At 41.0% G+C, this 19461-nt stretch overlaps 1 protein-coding gene across 3 annotated transcripts in view; it reads right to left on the minus strand.

Moving 5' to 3' along the window:
* The window catches only part of pitpnm3 (PITPNM family member 3), a 112747-nt gene that overhangs the window by 83441 nt on the left and 9845 nt on the right, over window positions 1–19461 (minus strand). For all 3 annotated transcript variants that reach the window (XM_039778747.1, XM_039778732.1, XM_039778738.1), the window contains exon 2: window positions 6245–6340. In XM_039778747.1, the coding sequence (XP_039634681.1) occupies window positions 6245–6340 (96 nt within the window). The remainder of the gene's footprint in view (window positions 1–6244; window positions 6341–19461) is intronic.

Raw genomic sequence — 19461 nt, forward strand, 5'->3', positions numbered from 1 at the left:
GACATCAGACCCTTCTCAGTTGTAACTGAGAGTGGGTCTGGGAAAGGTTCATTGACAGTTAATTTCCAAAGGGGCGTCACCAACGGACACCGCTCAAATGCCTCTGGGCGCATTGGATAGTCCTTCAACCAATCAGACCAACAATCCGGGTGACGCTTTTCACATCCAATATCCAAAAAAAAAAAAATTTGATTTTGGTTTTTGGTGTCGTCCCTCCATGCCCTACTTTCTCCTTGCAGGTGTTGCATATTGCAAACTTGTTATTTTCTGCACACATGCTGAAGAATGTCCAAACAGCTGACATGTTGCAGGTTAATTCACGAGGTTCCCTACATGTGGGAGAATAGCATGGACACGCGGCGGAAAAGTTGAGAGAAAAAAAATTAGGAAGGAAAAAAAAATTGCACAGCTCGGTCATGTTGAATGTAAACAAAAGCTGCTCGCTACGCGCCGCGCTGCGTATCATCGCTGCTGCGTAAAGGCCTTCCAACTTAGTTGTGATTGGTGTAAAGCCCACCTCTGCGGTTGTGATTGGTGCCTCGATTTTGGGGACATTGGAAATGGGTTTGAAGGGCTTTTCGCCAGACTTACTTGCAGAGCAAATCTCAAATTTGCCGGAAATTCGTCAGGGTTTACCCAGGCTAGGTTTTGATATAAATGTAATTAAAAAAAAAAGAAATAGATTTTCTAATATTGCACCTGTCAATACAGAATGGAATATTCTGTAGCCTATTTTGCCGTCAATACTGCCAACATTGTCTTTGCTGTAATCAGATCAGTATAAATTTATGTTTAACATTGTCACGCCCCGGTGACTCTCTGGTCTGGTGTGACTGTGTTTTGGTTTTATTTTCTCGTTTGGTTGCTTGCAGTGTGGCTGGTGGGTTTTTGTTTTCTCCCTTTCCCTAACGTCATTTTCCACATTTTGATATTTTCCAGAGATCCTGTCGAGCACACACAACATGTTTGCCAGGTTCTTCAGCGGCTGCTGGAGAACCGCGTGTTCGTGAAAGCAGAGAAGTGCGAATTTCACGCCCCATCAGTTGCCTTTCTGGGATACATCGTCACTGAGGGGCAGTTACTGATGGATCCAAGCAAGGGGAGAGCCGCCAAGGAGTAGCCCAGACCAGAGAATAGGAAGCAATTACAGACTTTTTTTTTTATAGATGTTTCATTAGGAATTACAGCCATCTGGCTGCCCCTCTAACCTCTCTCACCTCCACAAATAGACTATTTTCATGGACTCCTGGGGCAGAGGAGGCATTCACGGGACTGAAGGAGCTTTTCACTACAGCTCCCATCCTCACCCAACCTGACACCAGCCGACAGTTCGTGGTGGAGGTTGATGCCTCGGATGTGGGAGTTGGAGCTGTCCTATCTCAACGGAACCCGACTGATCATAAACTCCACCCTGCTTTCTTTTCTCACCGTTTGTCTCCCACAGATAGAAACTATGATGTCGGAAACAAGGAGCTGCTTGCTGTGAAACTGGCACTTGTTGGAAGGAGCAGAACAACCTTTTCTGGTTTCGACTGACCATAAGAATCTCTAATACATCCGCTCAGCTAAACGTCTCAACTCTTGGAAGGCTAGGTGGGCCCTGTTTTTTGGTCGTTTTAACTTTGCTCTGACTTACAGACCCGGTTCTCGAAATGTCAAACCTGACTCCCTGTCCTGCCTGTTTGAGAAAGAGGAGAGTGGATCTGCTGTTCCTGACACCATTATTCCTGACGCCTGCGTCGTTGGAGCTGTTTCTTGGAGGATCGAAGAGGAGGTTAAGGAGGCCCTGCAACGTGACCCAGGTCCAGGTAATGGTCTGAATGGACGCCTGTTTGTACCCCAGTATGTCAGAACATCTGTGTTGTGAGGACATTCCTCTAAACTTACCTGTCACCCAGGTGTGGCCTTGCTTTCCTCAAAAGATGGTTCTGGTGGCCAACTATGGAGGCGGATGTTAAGTCGTTTCTGCCGGTTCTGTGTGTGCCCAAAATAAGACATCTACTCAGCCCAGTTCAGGCCTTCTGCAACCACTGCCTAGTCCTCATCATCCTTGGTTTCACCTTTCCCTGGATTTTGTGACTGAGCTGCCACTATCCAAAGGTATTACCACTATTCTGACTGTTGTTGATCGGTTTAGCAAGTTTTCTCGTTTCCTGCCTCTGCCTAAACTACCCTCTGTCAAGGAGACGGCAGAATTGTTGTTACAGGAGGTGTTTCTGATTTTTGGACTACCCGTGGACATAGTGTCAGATAGAGGACCCCAGTTCATCTCAGCTGTTTGGCACTCCTTCTGCCGAGCTATTGGTGCCTCTGTGAGCCTGACCTCAGGGTTTCACCCTCAGTCCAACGGTCAAGAAGAACGGCCTAACCAGAAATTGGAAGTTGCCCTTGGCTGTATGATCTCTACCAACCCTACCACCTGGTCGTCCCAACTTCCCTGGGTGTAGTACGCCCACAACACCTTGCCTACATCTGCCACAGGTCTGTCTCCTTTCCAACGTGTTTATGGTTTTCAACCACCTCTGTTTCCGTCCCAGGAAAAGGAGATCTCTGTGCCTTCTGTCCAGTTCTACATCCGTAGGAGTCATTGGACCTGGCATCGGGCTCAGTCTACACTCATAAAGAACTCTGTCCACTACCAGCGGCACGCTAACCGTTGTCGCATTCCCGCCCCATCCTATTCGGTTGGGGACAAGGTGTGGCTCTCCTCTAAAGGCCGGGACACATAATCGGCCGTTGGACAGTCTGGCGAGGTCGGTGAGTCGAGTCTATTCGGTGTGTTCTGCATCGTCGTCAGTCTGGGGGGCTGTCAGCCTTCATTTTGGCCGACCTGACATGTTCAGTCGGAGACAGGGCAGTCGGGACTCACTCGGAAATGGCGAGCGGAATGAGCCTGATTAGAGTCTCTCAAAATCTGACGAAAATCTTTTAAACTGACCTTTGTTGAGCTGAAATGAAGACAGATTCAGCAACTGCATGGCCTATTTCTCGCTTAAAATTTTTCAGAAACATGTTTCAGTGAACTATTTTAGTACAATATGAGATGGTATTCTGAACGAGCCGCCACGACTGGCTTTGAATTTTCCGGAGAAAACAAACCCATGTGACGCATTCGTCCAATCAGCTGGTTTTCATTTCTTGGGCAACAATACAGAGTAGTGCCGCCTGCTGCTATGGAGACGTATTACGTTTTTCAAGTCGGTGTCGACTCAGTGTGTTCCGAGGCAGTTTTTTGGAACTCGGGGACCCGACTGCTTTTCTGTCGACGGTCGGCCGTCTGGTTGGTGTGTCTTGGCTATAAGGATCTTCCTCTGAAGACTGACTCCAGGAAGTTGTCTCCAAGGTTTGTGGGGCCTTTCATGATCGAAAGGGTTATTAACCCTGTTGTGGTTCGTCTCAAGCTGCCCCGCACCCTCAGGGTGAATCCCTCGTTTCATGTTTCTCGGATCAAACCTGTCAGGATCAGCCCTCTACTGCCACCTCCACCTGCACCTCCTCGGATGATTGACGATCATCCTGCCTACACGGTTCGTCAGATTCTCGACTCCCGCCGCAGGGGTAGGGGTGGTCAGTATCTCATTGACTGGGAGGGTTACGGCCCTGAGGAGAGGAGTTGGGTGTCAGATTGTGGACGCTGCTATGGTGAAGGATTTTCATGTTTCTCACCCTACTAAACCTGGTGGAGCGCCAGGGGGCGCTCGTCGGAGGGGAGGTACTGTCACGTCCCAGTCTCCAGCTTCTACAAACCTCGACCTCCTCGCAAGTTCATCTCCAACCACAAGTTTTTGTTGACAATAAATATTTTTTCTGTTTTCACTACTTCAGTTTGAGTTCTGTCCCTAAACCTGACAAACATGGTATTTAATTTTATCAATTGGAAACATAGATGTGTCCAGACAAGGCTAGCAGCAGCAGCACCGCATCAGACACGTTTCTGGTGTGTAAAGACATAGAAAAATCCACGCAGCTGCCACGCAACTGACAGGCAACAGAAACGCCACGCTCATGCCAAGCAGCCAGTGTGTAACCGGCCTTATACAAAAAGTTGTTATGAAAGGTTATTATAATTATTACTAAACTTGCTGGTAGAATTATACTGTATACTCACACCATTACACAGGAAATAAAAAATTACGACACCTGTCTTAAAGGAATAGTTCAACATTTTGTGTAAATACGCTTATTCTTGCCAAGAGTTAGATGTGAAGAACGACGCCACTCTCGTGGCTGTCCATTAAATATAAAGGCAGCAGCCAGTTAGTTTAGCTTAGCATAAAAACAGGGAGACACTCAAAGGTAACTAAATCTGCCTACCAGCACCTTAATGCTGGTAGGCAGTTTTATGGCGATTATATCCTGACTATTTTATAGCTGGGTGAAGTGACATCCTGGAGTCTGGTTGCTCTGCCTGACTATTTATATGTGCTGGTAGGTGGATTTGTTTCCCTCTACTTTCAGCCTTTTTGCTAATCTAAGTTAACCGGCTGCTGACTGTAGCTTTATATTCACCGTACAAACAGAAGGGGTATGTATTGTCTCATCTAACTCTCTGCAAGAAAGTGAATAAGTGTGTTTCCAGTGTGTACTTTTTGAACTTCATATGATGAAAAACCACTATACAACAAACTTCTGATTATTTCTTTATGCTTTTGTTTGACACAAAATGCACAAGTGTGCAGCCTCTCCACAAGCTATTTACTGTAATTAAAAGAGATAAAGGACATCTTCTTACATCTTACCCAGTAGAGATATTTCACGGCTGAGTGTAGAATCTCGTGCTGCAGATGTGTGTGTGAGGATGACGGGGTCCTTGTGCACTCATACAGTACAAGGCATGCACACGTTATCTTAATCCCTGGTGATTCCTCCACGCTGATAGGCACCTTGACACCGGTCTCACAAAATGAATTTTGAGCTTTACCCAGCTCTGCTCCTTGACAGATGTGATAAGGATTAATATTCCATGTTTTCTAGGAGTCTGCAGTGAATGTGGGTTTTTAGGCAAACAGAATATGTAATAGAAAGGGAGTGGAGGGAAATTAAAATTAAGGGTGGGAAGCAAATAAAAAAAAGTGAGATAAACAAAATGTGAATGACAAATGTATTAAACACAATTCCATAAACAAAAAATGTGTGACTTCATCCACAGCACTTTAAATTTCCTCCATGGACAAAAGTGGAGATGGTGCAGAGCACGTTCCAGCACTAATCTGTTACACACTGAGCCTCATTTTCAGCATGTTTTTATATGATATGAAGGAATGTTGAACACCAGAAACTCTCAACACCCCCTGGCTACGTTCACTGCAGACTGACTTTTATATATATATATATATAATAATAATAATAATAATAATAATAATAATAATAATAATAATAATAATAATAATAATAATAATAACAACAACAACAACAACAACAACAACACATAATTGATGAGTATCTGTACCATCCGTTTCTGAGGGGATACGCACTTGTAGTGGATAATTAGTGCTAAGTATATAAGTATTCCACTTATTCGCTGATTAACTCCCTCTGGGACTGTGAAAAGGCTAGTAGTTGACTACCTTTTAAAGTGGGTCTTTTTCTGGTCAGTGTGACATCTTGAATACATTTACAAGAATCTTTAGCAGCAAAGTGGACAGTGAAATCCATTAAAAATAATTAGGAATGACAAAAGTTAGTACTCGACCCATTTCTTGCACATTCCATCAGGTTTGTGCTGAAGTCAGATTTCACTCTGTTCAGTCATAACAACAGCAATCACAGATGAAAATGAAATAATTCCACCCAGAACACACAGTAATTGACAGACAATTCTGCTTGTGATTTGGTCATCACAGCTGTACTGTCCCCAGCTTTAAAAAACCAAAGACTGTCGACCCTTTTTCACCACAGACACTTTCACCCGAGGCTTTGGTACAAGGACCTTTCACTTTTACTAGAGCTCAGACAATGATTTGATTCATCTATTAGTCAACTGGCAGAAAAATTGTCTGCAACTCATTTGATGATCAATAATTATACTTTCAAGTGTTGCTCAGGCAAAACAAGACATTTAAAGATTCTTTAAAAAACTGTAAAGGGCTATAAGAGTCACAAGTATGCACACTTGATGAAATAGGATCTATTTAAAATGCTTATACAGAAGTCCAGATCATTTATTTGACTATTACGGTTGGAGAGACAAAAAAACGACAAGGTGAAGACAGGAGAAAATGGGAAGATAAAATGTAATACTAACCTCTGGCATCAAAGAACTCGTCATCGGAGCTGTCAACTGATTCTTGTGCAATATTCTGCAGACACCAATGAGAGGCGCTGTGCTTACGTGATGATCCTGTGGGTCAGAACAATAAAGAAAAGACAGAAAATCTGCTTTTAGACTGAAAGGATGACAGGCAGGGCCGCGCCATTAATCACAGAACTCAAGGACAAATAAATCAAGCGCATTTATACTATTTTCCTTACTTTTTACCTTTCATTTGATAGCTCTAACAATTCAGAGTTTGTTTTTTTTCATAACAATTTTTATTATACAGACAAAATTTAACATTAAATCATTAAAGAGACAAGCATAAAAGAAAACATTGTCTGCACTTCCATCTTTTTACACATTCCTTTCCAACATATAACTAAAAGAGGAAAGAAAAAAGAACAAGAATCACAGCAACAAAAGAGTAACCACCATACCAAACCCCGCCCCCCACCCACCCAGGAGGAATAGAAAATATCGGCAGTCTCTACAAGCGATTATCTTAAAAAAAAAATAATAATAATTATATGTTATCAAAATGTATTTAGTCGGAATCTAGTGAAGATACAGAGTCGTAAAGATTTAAAATAGGGTTCCAGGTTTTATAAAATGTATCAGTTGAGCCCCGAGTTCAATACTATTTTTCAAGTGAAATGAATGACATCAGATCTTTTAACCAAGAGGTAGTTGGAGGGGGGGTTGGACACTTCCAATGCAACAAGATGCACCTTCTAGCAATAAGAGAAGCAAAAGCAATAACCTCTGCTTTCTGTCTCGTGATGGATGACAAGTGGGACACACCAAAGATGGCGACTAGAGGACATGGAGATAGAGAAACGTGCAGAGCCCTAGACACAAAGTCAAAAAAAGAAGACCAATATGAGGCCAATTTAGGGCAGCTAAAGAATGTATGGGTGTGATCGGCAGGAGAAAATGAGCATCTGTCCTCTGTTTCTGGAAACAATTTATGGAGTTTAGCTTTGGTAAAATGAATTCGATGAAAGACTTTTAGCTGAATCAGGCTTAGCCGAGCACATACAGAAGTGGAATTAACTCTGGCAAGGGCCTCAGACCATAGCTCTTCCGAAAAATGAATTTGCATCTCATTTTCCCAAGTCATCTTTAGGCAGGAGAGAGAGGACGTACTAGAGGAGAGTAACAATTCAGAGTTAAAAGTAAAGCGTGAATGCACCAGGTGGGGATAGATGGCCTTTCGAGTGCCACAGCACGCAAAAAGACCCAAATAGACTTGTCTTTGAGCGGTGTCATAGCACACAAGTGTCTCAGCAAGGCAGTGTTTTTTATGACCTTCTAATACAAGAACAGGGATGAAAAGGGATTTAAATTTATTGACAATATTCACTCTCAAGTATCTAGATATAAAACCATTGCAAACAAGCAGAAAGTGAAAGTGGGTAAAACTGACAAAACAAAGAGCCTACTCTGCTGAGGTTGGTATTAATAACCACCATAAGGTAATGATAGTGTAGACAAGATTAATTATGACTTGCAGCCCGAACTGTACTTTAAAATGCAACTCTGCTAAACTGTGCTGAGTAAGATCTGACTACACTATATATATATATATATACATACATACATACATACATACATATATATATATATATATGTGTGTGTGTGTGTATGTATGTATGTATGTATGTATGTATGTGTATATATATATATATATATATATATATATATATATATATATATATATATATATATATATATATATATATATATATACATACACACACACATATACACACACACACACACACACACATACATACACATATATAAATGCACACATACATACACACATATATACATATATACACATTTATATATATTCTGGGATAGGAGACAAAAACACTCTGGGTATCCCCCCCGTTCACACAAAACAGTAACATGAACTATTTAAATTAGCTGATACATGGTTAAACCTCATTTGCTCTAACCTGTGTATCGCCGTGTGTACTTCTTCCAAAGCAATCCCCGCCAATCGGTCCCTAAAGGTCCCAGTTAGAGAGTTAGTAAATGCAGTAAACATATTCTATGTAAATCTTTACAATCCATTCCCCGAAAGAACCAAGCAGGCCTGGCTTATTGCATGATTCATATTTCCGTCAAAACTTGCCATTTTCAGTGTGTAACATTAGCTTAAAAGCTCGGAGGTTGTTCTTGTTGTGAAGGGGCAAAGCCAGATATTCTTCTTCTTCTTTTTTTTCCTACAAACTTATTTTATACGTTTTCTGGTTGTGAAGGGGCAAAGTGCCAGCTTGTCTTATCCTGGCAATGTATACTTTTGTGATCCAGACTTCGAAACACCAGGCTGAAAAGCAGTAGTTTTTTTTTTCTTATAATGCAATTAACTGAGTTTCCTGGAGGTTTTCTTCCTCTTTGGGACAGTGACTTTGATAAGCCTCTCAATAACTCTTCCTCTCAGTCTTGCGGCACTCTGATGATGTAATTAATCACGTTTCCCTGCTGGCCCAGGGTCAAAAATCTTTTCGCTCTATTTTCCCATGGTCTGGGTCCATTGCATCCTTCCTGACTTTACAGGAAAGACACAATATGGCCAAATCTAATTCATCAAATGTTTCACTATGAAAGCATTCACACAAGACTTAGAAAATTTGCTACATTACACCTACAATCATATAAATCATGGGAATTAGCCCAGGTTTAATAAAAAGGCCCAAACAGCACCATTCAATATAACTAAATGTACCTGCTTGCGAATAGATACAAGATAGTCTAAGAAGCTATTCTTATATCATTCAAATGCATGCTGTACACCTGTATGCATACAACAGTATGCAATTTTGTTTATTACATTGCATGCATGCATTATTTAATCTGTGCTGGAGAAGACGTTTCCCTCCTGGGATATTGAACACTTTCCACCCATGAATTTTGAGATTCTCACAGTATACCACCCAGCTCTAGCTCAACTCCTGAGCACCTGCATTTCAAAAAGGTGTCACTAACAAACTCCTCCCTAGAGTATTTTCAATGTAATGTGTTAGTTGCCGTCTATCTCCAGCAATGCCACAATTGCGACTAATTTTAAAGATAAATGTCCATTTTCTGTATGGTGGCACTGTAATGACTGTACAACATTAGAAATGCTTGAAATTACAGTTCCACTGCAATGCTAATAACACACCAATTTATAATTTCCATTTGTACATTTCTCACACACACCAACCATGTTAGCACTCACTGTAAAACCATTCTGTAAAAAGCCTCTATGTCATTTAACATTACTGTCAGAAAATCATGAATAGCAAGGCCCTCCTCCCACTATATTTAGGGCTGATATGTTGTTAATATCTCATTTTGAAAAAAACCTGTACAAATAAAAACTGTAGCATAACAATAAAGCTACCTAAATGTGGAAGGACCCAGGATACTGATCACAATAAATAGTATTCATGCCAACCAAGTTTGGGATAAGCTTTTAAGCTTTCTCTTCAACTTTTGACTAAGCGTCAACTCTGCCTGTCAGCGAATCGTTCTCAAGGTTCCCTGAACCTCGGCAGAGCCTATAACCCCATCATCTTGGTCTATAGCCTACTGGAGGATGAGTAAGGGGGCTCAGGCGAGGATGAGCTCAGTCCTTGTGTGAGTATTTATTGTGCATCAACATACAGACCAGCAGCAGCACTGAACAGCACCACAGCCATCCCTTATATACCATTCCTGAGTTCTAATTTGTGTCACCCAAACTACTAACCTGACTCCGCCAGATGGATTGCTTCGCATTTGCTCGGCATGTCCATCTGGGAACTTTCCGTTGGAGAACTTTTGGGAAGGGGCGAAAATACTGCTGTTAGCTGATTGGATAAACCATCTGTCTATCACCTATGTTGGTGATAGACGGGCCAAATCAACCAATCAGATCAACGAAGCGTATGAAAATACAACCACAAGCCCCTGCTGCTGCAGGCAAAGCATAGCTCGTTAGCTCAGCAAGCAAGTAACATGTCAGTAAAGGATATTTGCCGTTTGTGTAACGAGAATTTACGAATAAAAGGCACCGTTTCAGGTTCCCGGTCCATATTCCAAAAGAAGGATCCAAGAGAAAAAAGCATTAGCGAGCGGCTAAAAGAATTAGGGCTACCGCTGTCTGAAAATACCGGTTAGCTGATTAGTTAGTGGTTAGTGTCTATCACCACCTAAACCCGCCTCAAAACCAACGCTGTTTGGCCCGGTCGTTTGGCGAACGGCTCCAAATTTTCTCTATCTCAAGATGCCAGACTGATCTGCGAGTGGAAAACTGGAGCGAAATCAGGACGGTCTCACGAGGCTACCAAACTACCTTATACACACACAAGAACATTTGGCTAAATGATACAAAATAAGTAATTACTGTACAAAATATCGCTATTTTCCTGGAATACACTATTCTTTTAACCAAATTGGCAACAGTAGCTATAAATACATCTGAAAGCAAACTCTTGACCAGAACATATATATAGGTAACTACCACAGGTGAGAACCGCACATTATTCCGTTATGTTGCATGTGCATCACTTGTGTTTAGAGTGCTATCAAACTAGACAGCCAGCCTTCCTGCTTGTGGTACTTGCTGATCAGCTCATTTATGTTCCATGCTTTGTGTCAGATAGTGGAGACATTAATACACACTCAGCATGAAGTACACAATGAGATGGAGGAATATCACACAAACCTTTGTGGTCTCTGGTTCTTCCTTCACTTCACTTAAAAATGTAACACTTAAAGATTAAAATCAGAATTTTTTAAAAGACTGGTTCCTTGATTTTGCAAAAAGCAAAACACAAACTTGTAGGCCTGGTTGCAAATTTCTGCCTGGTGTTCAGCATCAAATTTTGGACAAGTCACTCTCCGCTATGCTTTCTACTAGGACGTCCGAGGATTTACAAGACTCATCTTGAGGAGGCATATGGAAGGGCAGAGGCGTTCCTGTCCGCCACAGTGTTGAGGGCTCCTGTGTGCGCAGAAAGCACACACTGAGTAGGGGAAGCAGAGCTGATGGGGTGCACAGCACATCACCTTGAGAAATAAAACCCTCCCAACTCAGCCATCCCACACCAGCTGTTTCCCTAAACAACTGCCAAACAGTTCTCTCCATCATGGGACTTTATTTGTTGAGTGGATACAGTCACCATATGAGGCCTTCTAAGTGATCTTAAAGTACTGTTTCTTTCTAATTCATCCACTGCTGGAACAGACACCCATACTGTGGATGTCCGTGCACTCTGTTTACTTCTGGAGCTCTACATGCATGTTGAATGTCAAATTAGGTTTAAGAAATCTAACCAATTGCTTGTGTGGATGAAACCTCACGCCAGAGTGCCTATCAGCGATGCCTTCCCCGCTGGGTAACGGAAATGATTGCTGTAGCTCCCTGCAGGGCATCACTGTAAACCATATTCCCACAGATACTGAGTGAATGCTTGGACGAACTACAAATTTTGATCACACAACCAGCAAGAGTGCAAATCTGAGCAGACAGCAGTTTGACGCCAAGAATAAGGAATGGCAACATTGTGTCAATAGTGAGAAGAAAGGGTACTGGAAAATAGCTCCAACTGATTTTGATGCCTTTTTTAACCCTAAAAGATTAACAATTTTGTCATGAAAAGGTGTTGTGCTGTATTAATATGTTAATGTCGGTTTAACAAAGAGTTGGCAAAGTATCAAGGAGAATACCAATCAGCAATTTATAAATTAGATATAATGATGTTCCAGTCCTTCTCACTAATTAGACATGCTTAAATTCTGTTTCACAGTGTTCAACAGAATCCCCTACCAAAAACAGCAATGGGTGATTCATCAGTCACTCTGATCAAACTGCTTTTGTCTGCTACATTAAAGCATGCAAAACCAAAACAGCTTGTCTTTTGAATCTAAATGTGCAACTTATGAAAACTAACAAGGAGAAAGAAAGAGAGAGGGGAGAAGCCGGGCACATCACTGGGCTCTGTTCAAAGAAAATCTGTGTCTAAGTATCTAAAAAGCTTTACTTCAGAGGAAGACAACACAAGGTTGCTTGTGATTCATCTCATCCTTTCATCTCTTTCTTTCTATTATCCACTTCCAGCGGTGTTTACACAGAGGCCTGCAGCCAGTGGAAACGGTGGGCTGACGGCATCCATTACTGGAGCAGCTCTATTGCAATCACAGGTTATACCCTCTATATCTGTCCCTCGCATGCAGGAATGAATCTCTAGCTTTACTAGACACACACACACACACACACACACACACCACGTTTTACACAGGACACTACTGGGTCAAATGCTTCACTTTTAATGTTAAAACAGAATGGATGGTTCAATCTTAAGAATGTATTGCTTTTTTATTAATTTAAAAGGCTAAAGCCTACATTCTCGCCAGGTGAAGTTCAGAGTTGGAGGTGTGTGTGAACCCTGACAGGACTTCTAGAGAAAACCCGTATTGTTTGAACTAGTGTCACATTTGTCTCTTGTTCCGTCGTCTTTTGTCTTTGTCATTGCCTGTCTTGCGATTTTATTGTTTTTATCTAATGTAAGGTGTTTTCAAAGGCGCCTCCAAATAAAATGTATTATTATTAGTATTATTATTACAGAGAGTCACTAGGGCTAATGTTATAGCTGTTGATTGTCAGTAAATGCCTCCAAACGGAAGGCTTGTTAAACCAAAGGTCTCGTTCTTTCTCATTTTAAATACATAACATTTGACACGGGGGTGTGGGGGCTTTTGAGTTGTTTAAAGGCACCTTTGACGAAACTGTGCTGAGTTGTTCGTTTAGCTACAAATACACAGACACCGTTTAAAGTACTTGTGCCTTACCGAGTAAAACTACTCTCTCAAAGAGAGTGAGGGAAGCAGATACTGCACAGCTGCTGTTAGAGGAATCTATATTATATCTATTTATTTTTATTATTGTATAAAAATAGGTAGACAGTGTTCTACCATATATTTTATGTTCATGGGTGAAGGTCATAAAAAGGAGCTTCTAGTATTTGAAATTTTGCCAATCAATATCCAGTTATACCTGTGGTGATGATTTGCTCCAGATGTGTGTGTATTTATGGATGGAAAAGCATAACCAAGTTATTTTTTTTCTAAGTAAATGTTAACATCTTTTATCCTGCATGCATGACTCATATGTTAGGTGATATTCACAACAGCAGAAAATCTTTCTCAGACTCAGGTTAAAATCCTATAATTTATGAATCTATAAGGTGTTTTCCATTGATTTGCAGTATAACAGACACTCCATACGTAGGATTTACCGTTATTCAATACGTTAACCTGTAGGGCTATGATATGAAGGGACCTTTTTTTTTTTTTTTCGAAGGCAGCTGTTAAAGGCGCTGTGAAGTTATGGATTCAGGTTGGTAACTCTGGGAGACGAGTAAGAAATAGCTTGACTGCAGCTGCTGAAAGATTTATAATTGAACTCATCCATCTTTCCATCTTCTCTATTACATATATTTGCCTCCACTACTCCGACAAAAAGCATACTAAGAAGATAACGTTGGCCCTTAGCCTGCACAACTGCCTCCAGCTGTACAGCAAATGAGTTAAAGGGATACTTCACCGATTTAGCATTAAGCTTTGTATCAGTAGAAACACGGTAGTATTTTTGAATGACTGTGCTTCCCTCCCTCATGTCCCCCTGAGACCAGAGATCTCTGGATTGTGGGTCTGGAAAAAATCTTCCGATGACGGAAAACAAGGATTTTTGCTTCATCGGAAGATTTTTTGACCAGAGGCCATTGAATACAGCCGGTAGTAGGAGCTACTTCCGCATGTTTTCAACCCGCCCATAGGGGGCTGGACTGTCGTCTTTACCCGAGGATTGACGAAGCAAAAGGAGTGTCAGCCATCTTGAATCTTCCCTAACAGTAAGTCTCTCTCTCTCAGCAGAAAACTTTTAGATAGATAGATAGATTTATTCATCCCGAAGGAAATTTTAGAACAACAATTATGTGTTATATTTATATGCAGGACACTTTATTACAGATGGAATACTCAACACACTATGCGAGCTTCGCCCCCCTGCTACGGAGACCAGCGGTGTTGCTCGATGCCTCTGGCCCGTAAAGGGACATCATCAGCGGGGAACGAGTGTGCCGGTGGAAAGCTAACGCTAGCCGGCCACCTGTCCCATCAATCCTGCTTGCAAGTGTCTGCTCATTAGACAACAAACTGGACTACATCCAACTTCAACCAAACTCCCAACGCCAGTTCAGACTCTGCTGTGTTTTTGTTGTTGTGGAAACATGGCTGAACAACAGTGTACCGGACTATCCAGCTACCAGGCCTGCTGCTCTGTTGCCGGGTAACACTAGTGGAGGTGGGCTGTGTTAACATGAACTGCCTGGTGCAGAAATGGGGTGCTTACATCCAACTAACTGTTTGTGACTGTTGAATACCGACCATTCTACATTCCACGCAAATGTACGGCTGTGTTTATACTTGGTGTTTACAGCCCACCAAGCGCTAATGCTAGTGGGTGTTAGCTGAACTTTACGGAGCATATTGTGTGTCCACAAAATGGAACCTGTTTCGTATGTCGTTTTTATATAATGTCGTTTTTTTTATATTTTAAATGTGTAACACCACTTGAGCCACGGTGAAATGTTGTTTCATGTATATGGTTGAAATGACATTAAAACACACTTGAGTTGAGTTGACTGTCTCACTGTCTGTCTGTCTGTAAACGGTAGGCGTGGCTTGGGAGTAAACTCTAAAGCAGCGAAGCAAGTGCATTCTGGGATTTGGTGTCTTTCATCCACATGAGCCAAAAACACCTTTTCTGGCTTTTCTCAGCCTAGAAGCCACCAATTTCAACAACAACTAAAAAAATCACATTTCTACTGCATAAGTGACCCAATTTAAAGATATATTAATCTTTCCAACTGTGAAATATCCCTAAATCCCACTTTTTTACAAAGTTCAACTCAAGTATTTTCCTGAATTGTTGAATATTATGAAATATATAAAAGTAAAAACAATGATAAAACAGTAATTAGACAAACATTACAAATAAAAACAAGATCAAGTATATATAAATGTGGGTTCAAAGAGGTTATTCAAGGTGTTTCTTTATCATAATGTTTCTAGAGGGGACAAGTCTGATCATCTAATGGTTCTTCATGCAGCTGGCTCTAATTGCAGTTTAATTCATCGCAGGTGGCTTTCAGAGAAGAGTGTCATTTCAACACATCTCACAGGATATATGTATGAGCATTTTCTTCATAATTGTACTTGTATCTCAAAGTGGCATACATTTTATTGAAAGTGTGGTAATTCCTGAAACTGAATGAATTATAATTACTCTGGAGTGAAAATATTAAAGTATAACTACCTAAAAATGTTACTGATGCACAGAAGTGTGTAAAAAAGGGATAGTCAACAATAACTGCATCTTTGAAGAACCCCCATCTCTCCACACAAATCTGATGTTTTTTTGTCTGTTCAGAGGAAGCTTCAGTAGACGTTTAAGACACGTGCTTCATGTACGTCATGATTTATTCACCAAGTCTGTTTTCATTGCACTGTCGCATTTTGATTTAATCAATACACTAACTTTTCCACCATAAAAACTGTTTTTCTGACATTTCCACTCCAGTTTTTTATGCACAAACTGAAAATGCACATAAAAATAGGTGGATGGAAACGCACTGACAAATGAAGTCACGACAATAGTGGAGAGAGTAGAGAGAAAGAGAGAGAGAGAGACAAAATGACAAAATGAAAAAGCTTAAACTCCGAAAGGCCTGTGGTGCTGACTGCATTTTAAATGAAATGATCAAATACACAGATAATAAATACAAATTGGTCATCCTAAAAGCTTTTAATATCATCCTAAATTCAGGTATTTTCCCAGCTGTTTGGAACCAAGGACTGATAACCCCAATCCACAAAAATGGAGACAAGTTTGACCCAAATAACTACAGAGGAATCTTTGTGACCAGTAACCTGGTAAAACTATTCTGCAGTATTATTAATAGCAGAATCTTACAATTCATTAGTAAACACAATATCCTGAGCAAAAGTCAAATTGGATTTCTCCCAAAATATCGAACTTCAGACCACATCTTCACTCTCCACACCCTCACTGACAAACAATTAAACCAGAACAAAGGAAAAATCTTTTCATGTTTTGTAGACTTTAAAAAAGCATTTGATTCAATTTGGCATGATGGTCTTTTCTATAAATTGATTGAAATGGGTTTTGGAGGAAAAACATACGATATCATAAAATCTATGTACACTAACAACAAATGTTCAGTTAAAATTGGCCACCAACAAACACATTTCTTTCCTCAAGAACGTGGAGTGAAACAGGCCAGTAGAGCCCGATCCGGTTGGGGAGAGTTCTAGCCCGACCAGGCACCTCTCTTTAACCTGCCTCTCTTAGTTATGCTATTATTATTCTAGACTGCCGGGGAAGTTCCTTCCTTCCTATGACACAGTGAGCTGCTCTCTCATCTCTGTTTCCACTTGTTTCCTTTTGTAAGCATCCTGTCCCAGAAATGCTTGTTACTAACCTAGCTCTGGGGAATTTACTGCCCGGAGTCCTTATGTTTCTTCTTCACAGAGCTATGCTCTGAGATTCTCTGCAATTCCCGGCCGCGTCCCGCTGCGTCCTGCTGCGTCCTGCTGCGTCCTGCTGCGTCCGCCGCATCCGCCCATGCTCTGCAGTGCCACGTTACATCCCGCAACGCCCTGCTGTGATGTTCATATGCACAGAGTAGTCGGGATCCGGTATAGGAGACTGCACTACTCTGCCCTACAAAGCAAAAAGGCAGTAACTACGCAGAGTGCAGAACTGAGAAAAATGACTTTAAAGTTATCCTGTCATCCAGCTAAGTAGTTGTAGGTAGATTATTGGACATGTGGCTGTTTTTGTTACTTGATATTAGCTTATTCTTTGTACATATCAATCCTCATATTTAATTTGATATTTTACCCCTATTTTGCAGTTACTGTATTCTTGCTTTGTATTACTTACCAAAAACGTGGCACCATACCAAGGAAAAAGGCAGTAACTACAGATTCTCCAAAAACTATTTTGCCACAACTTGGGCTCTGGGTGTGTTCGATACACTGTATTTGAAATAATTGGAACCATTTGTTTTCCTGAACATGGATATACCAAAACCAAAACTAATTTGACCATTTTAGGTTAATATAATTAAGGGGAATCCAAATTAAATATATAATTTTATATTCAGAAGAAGAAACCGTTCAAAACATAAATGCTTAGGAACAGGAACCAATGTGTTTGAGCCCGAGAGCTAAGGGGGGCGTAAATACCTGCCGGCTCGCATGCAGAAGTTTGTTTTTGTTGAAAGGATGCTTACAGTAAATAGAATATGTCAGTTTTGCTCACAACTCGCTAACTTCTCTAAACAGTATTTGAATATTTTTCCACCGCTGGTTGGATTATAACTTTGTGACATGAACAACAAAATGATGACATGACATCGGCGATGATGTGAAGTTACAGAGGATAAAGTTACAGCTAGGAGCAGGGAGGATCAGGGGCAGGTAAGCAAAGCTATTTAAAACATCGCCTGTTAGCATAATGCTATCTGAATGGACCTCTGAGAGAAAGTCCCGCCCTGGCGGCTGACAGGTGTTTATATTGTGATAACCTAGCCTCTAAATGTTTAATTTAATAAATACATTTGTGTGAAGTTAGAAGGGTGAAATCGCAAATGTTAAAACCGTCTTGTGAGGATGCCGCGAAATTAGCTGTGTGTGTTCACCATGGAAACAGTAACTTCACTCGCGCGCGTAACACGCGGTTATTTTTGTTAGGTAAAACAGAACAAGAATACAGTAATGGATGTTACTGTACTCTTGCTTTGTTTCACTAGGGCTTTTTGCAGTTACTGTACAAACGACTACCATTTTTCTCCAAAACGACACACATTTGAGATAAGATGTTTTGTCACATAACAAAGGATGCCTTGAATGTTATGAAAATGATAATAACTCATTTTTGACCAAAAATGCAGTTACTGCCTTTTTGCTTTGTAGGGCAGTACTCAGTATGACACGATGTGCCCTGCTATGACATGAACTTCCATGATGACCTTCAAAGTCACTGTTCCATTATCTTTAATGTGACTATTATTTGCCACTGTTCATCACACCCCCAACCGGCCCCGTCAGACACCGCCTACCAAGAGTCTGGAGTCAAGAGTTTCTTCCTAAAAGGGAGTTTTTCCTCGCCACTGTCGCAATAGCCACTGCTCATGCTTGCTCTTGAGGGAATTACTGTAATTGTTGGGGTTTTGGAATTTATATAGTGTGGTCTAGACCTACTCTATCTGTAAAGTGTCTCGAGATAACTCTGTTATGATTTGATACTATAAATAAAATTGAATTGAATTGAATTGATGCTGCCTGTCCCCGACTCTGTTCAACATTTATATAAATGAATTGGCAAAAAATCTGGAACTTTCTACATCCCCTGGTATCACTCTGGGAGATACTGACATCAATTTTTTGTTATATGCTGATGATCTAGTCCTGCTGTCCCCTACAAAAGAAGGCCTACAACAACACCTGGACCTCCTGCACAGTTTCTGTCAGACCTGGGCTCTGACAGTCAACCTAAACAAAACCAAAATACTGATTGTCCAGAAAAGATCTGGGAATTACAGTAAACATCAATTCTATCTAAATACAGTTCAATTAGAACATGTGAAAAACTACACATATTTAGGTCTCAATATTAGTTCATCAGGTAGTTTGAATGAGCTGAGAGATAAGACAGACATTCCAATTAAAATTTGGTTAAAATATTTAAATCAGTAATAGAACCCATCGTTCTATATTGCAGCGAAATATGGGGCCCGCTCAGTAGACATTTAAAATTTACTGACTGGGACAATCACCCAGTTGAGAAATTCCATGTAGAATTTTGTAGAAACCTTCTGCACCTACCAAGACACATCCCAAATAACGCCTGCCGAGCAGAACTAGGCCAATATCCCCTCCAAATTACAAGTGAAAAAAGATCCATCAAATTCTACAACCACCTGAAAACAATATAGTTTCCACTACAAAGCACTACAATACCAAGAGAGAAACCTAGAGAAAAGTCCCCTCAGTCAGCTAGCCCTGTCCCTCACCTCCCAGCCCCCAGAGCCTCAGGACACCCCCTCAGCTCCCTCATTTCTAGAGATGGTCCAATACCA

This window comes from Perca fluviatilis, chromosome 2 (genome assembly GCF_010015445.1).
Source record: "Perca fluviatilis chromosome 2, GENO_Pfluv_1.0, whole genome shotgun sequence".
NCBI classification, from domain to species: Eukaryota; Metazoa; Chordata; class Actinopteri; order Perciformes; family Percidae; genus Perca; species Perca fluviatilis.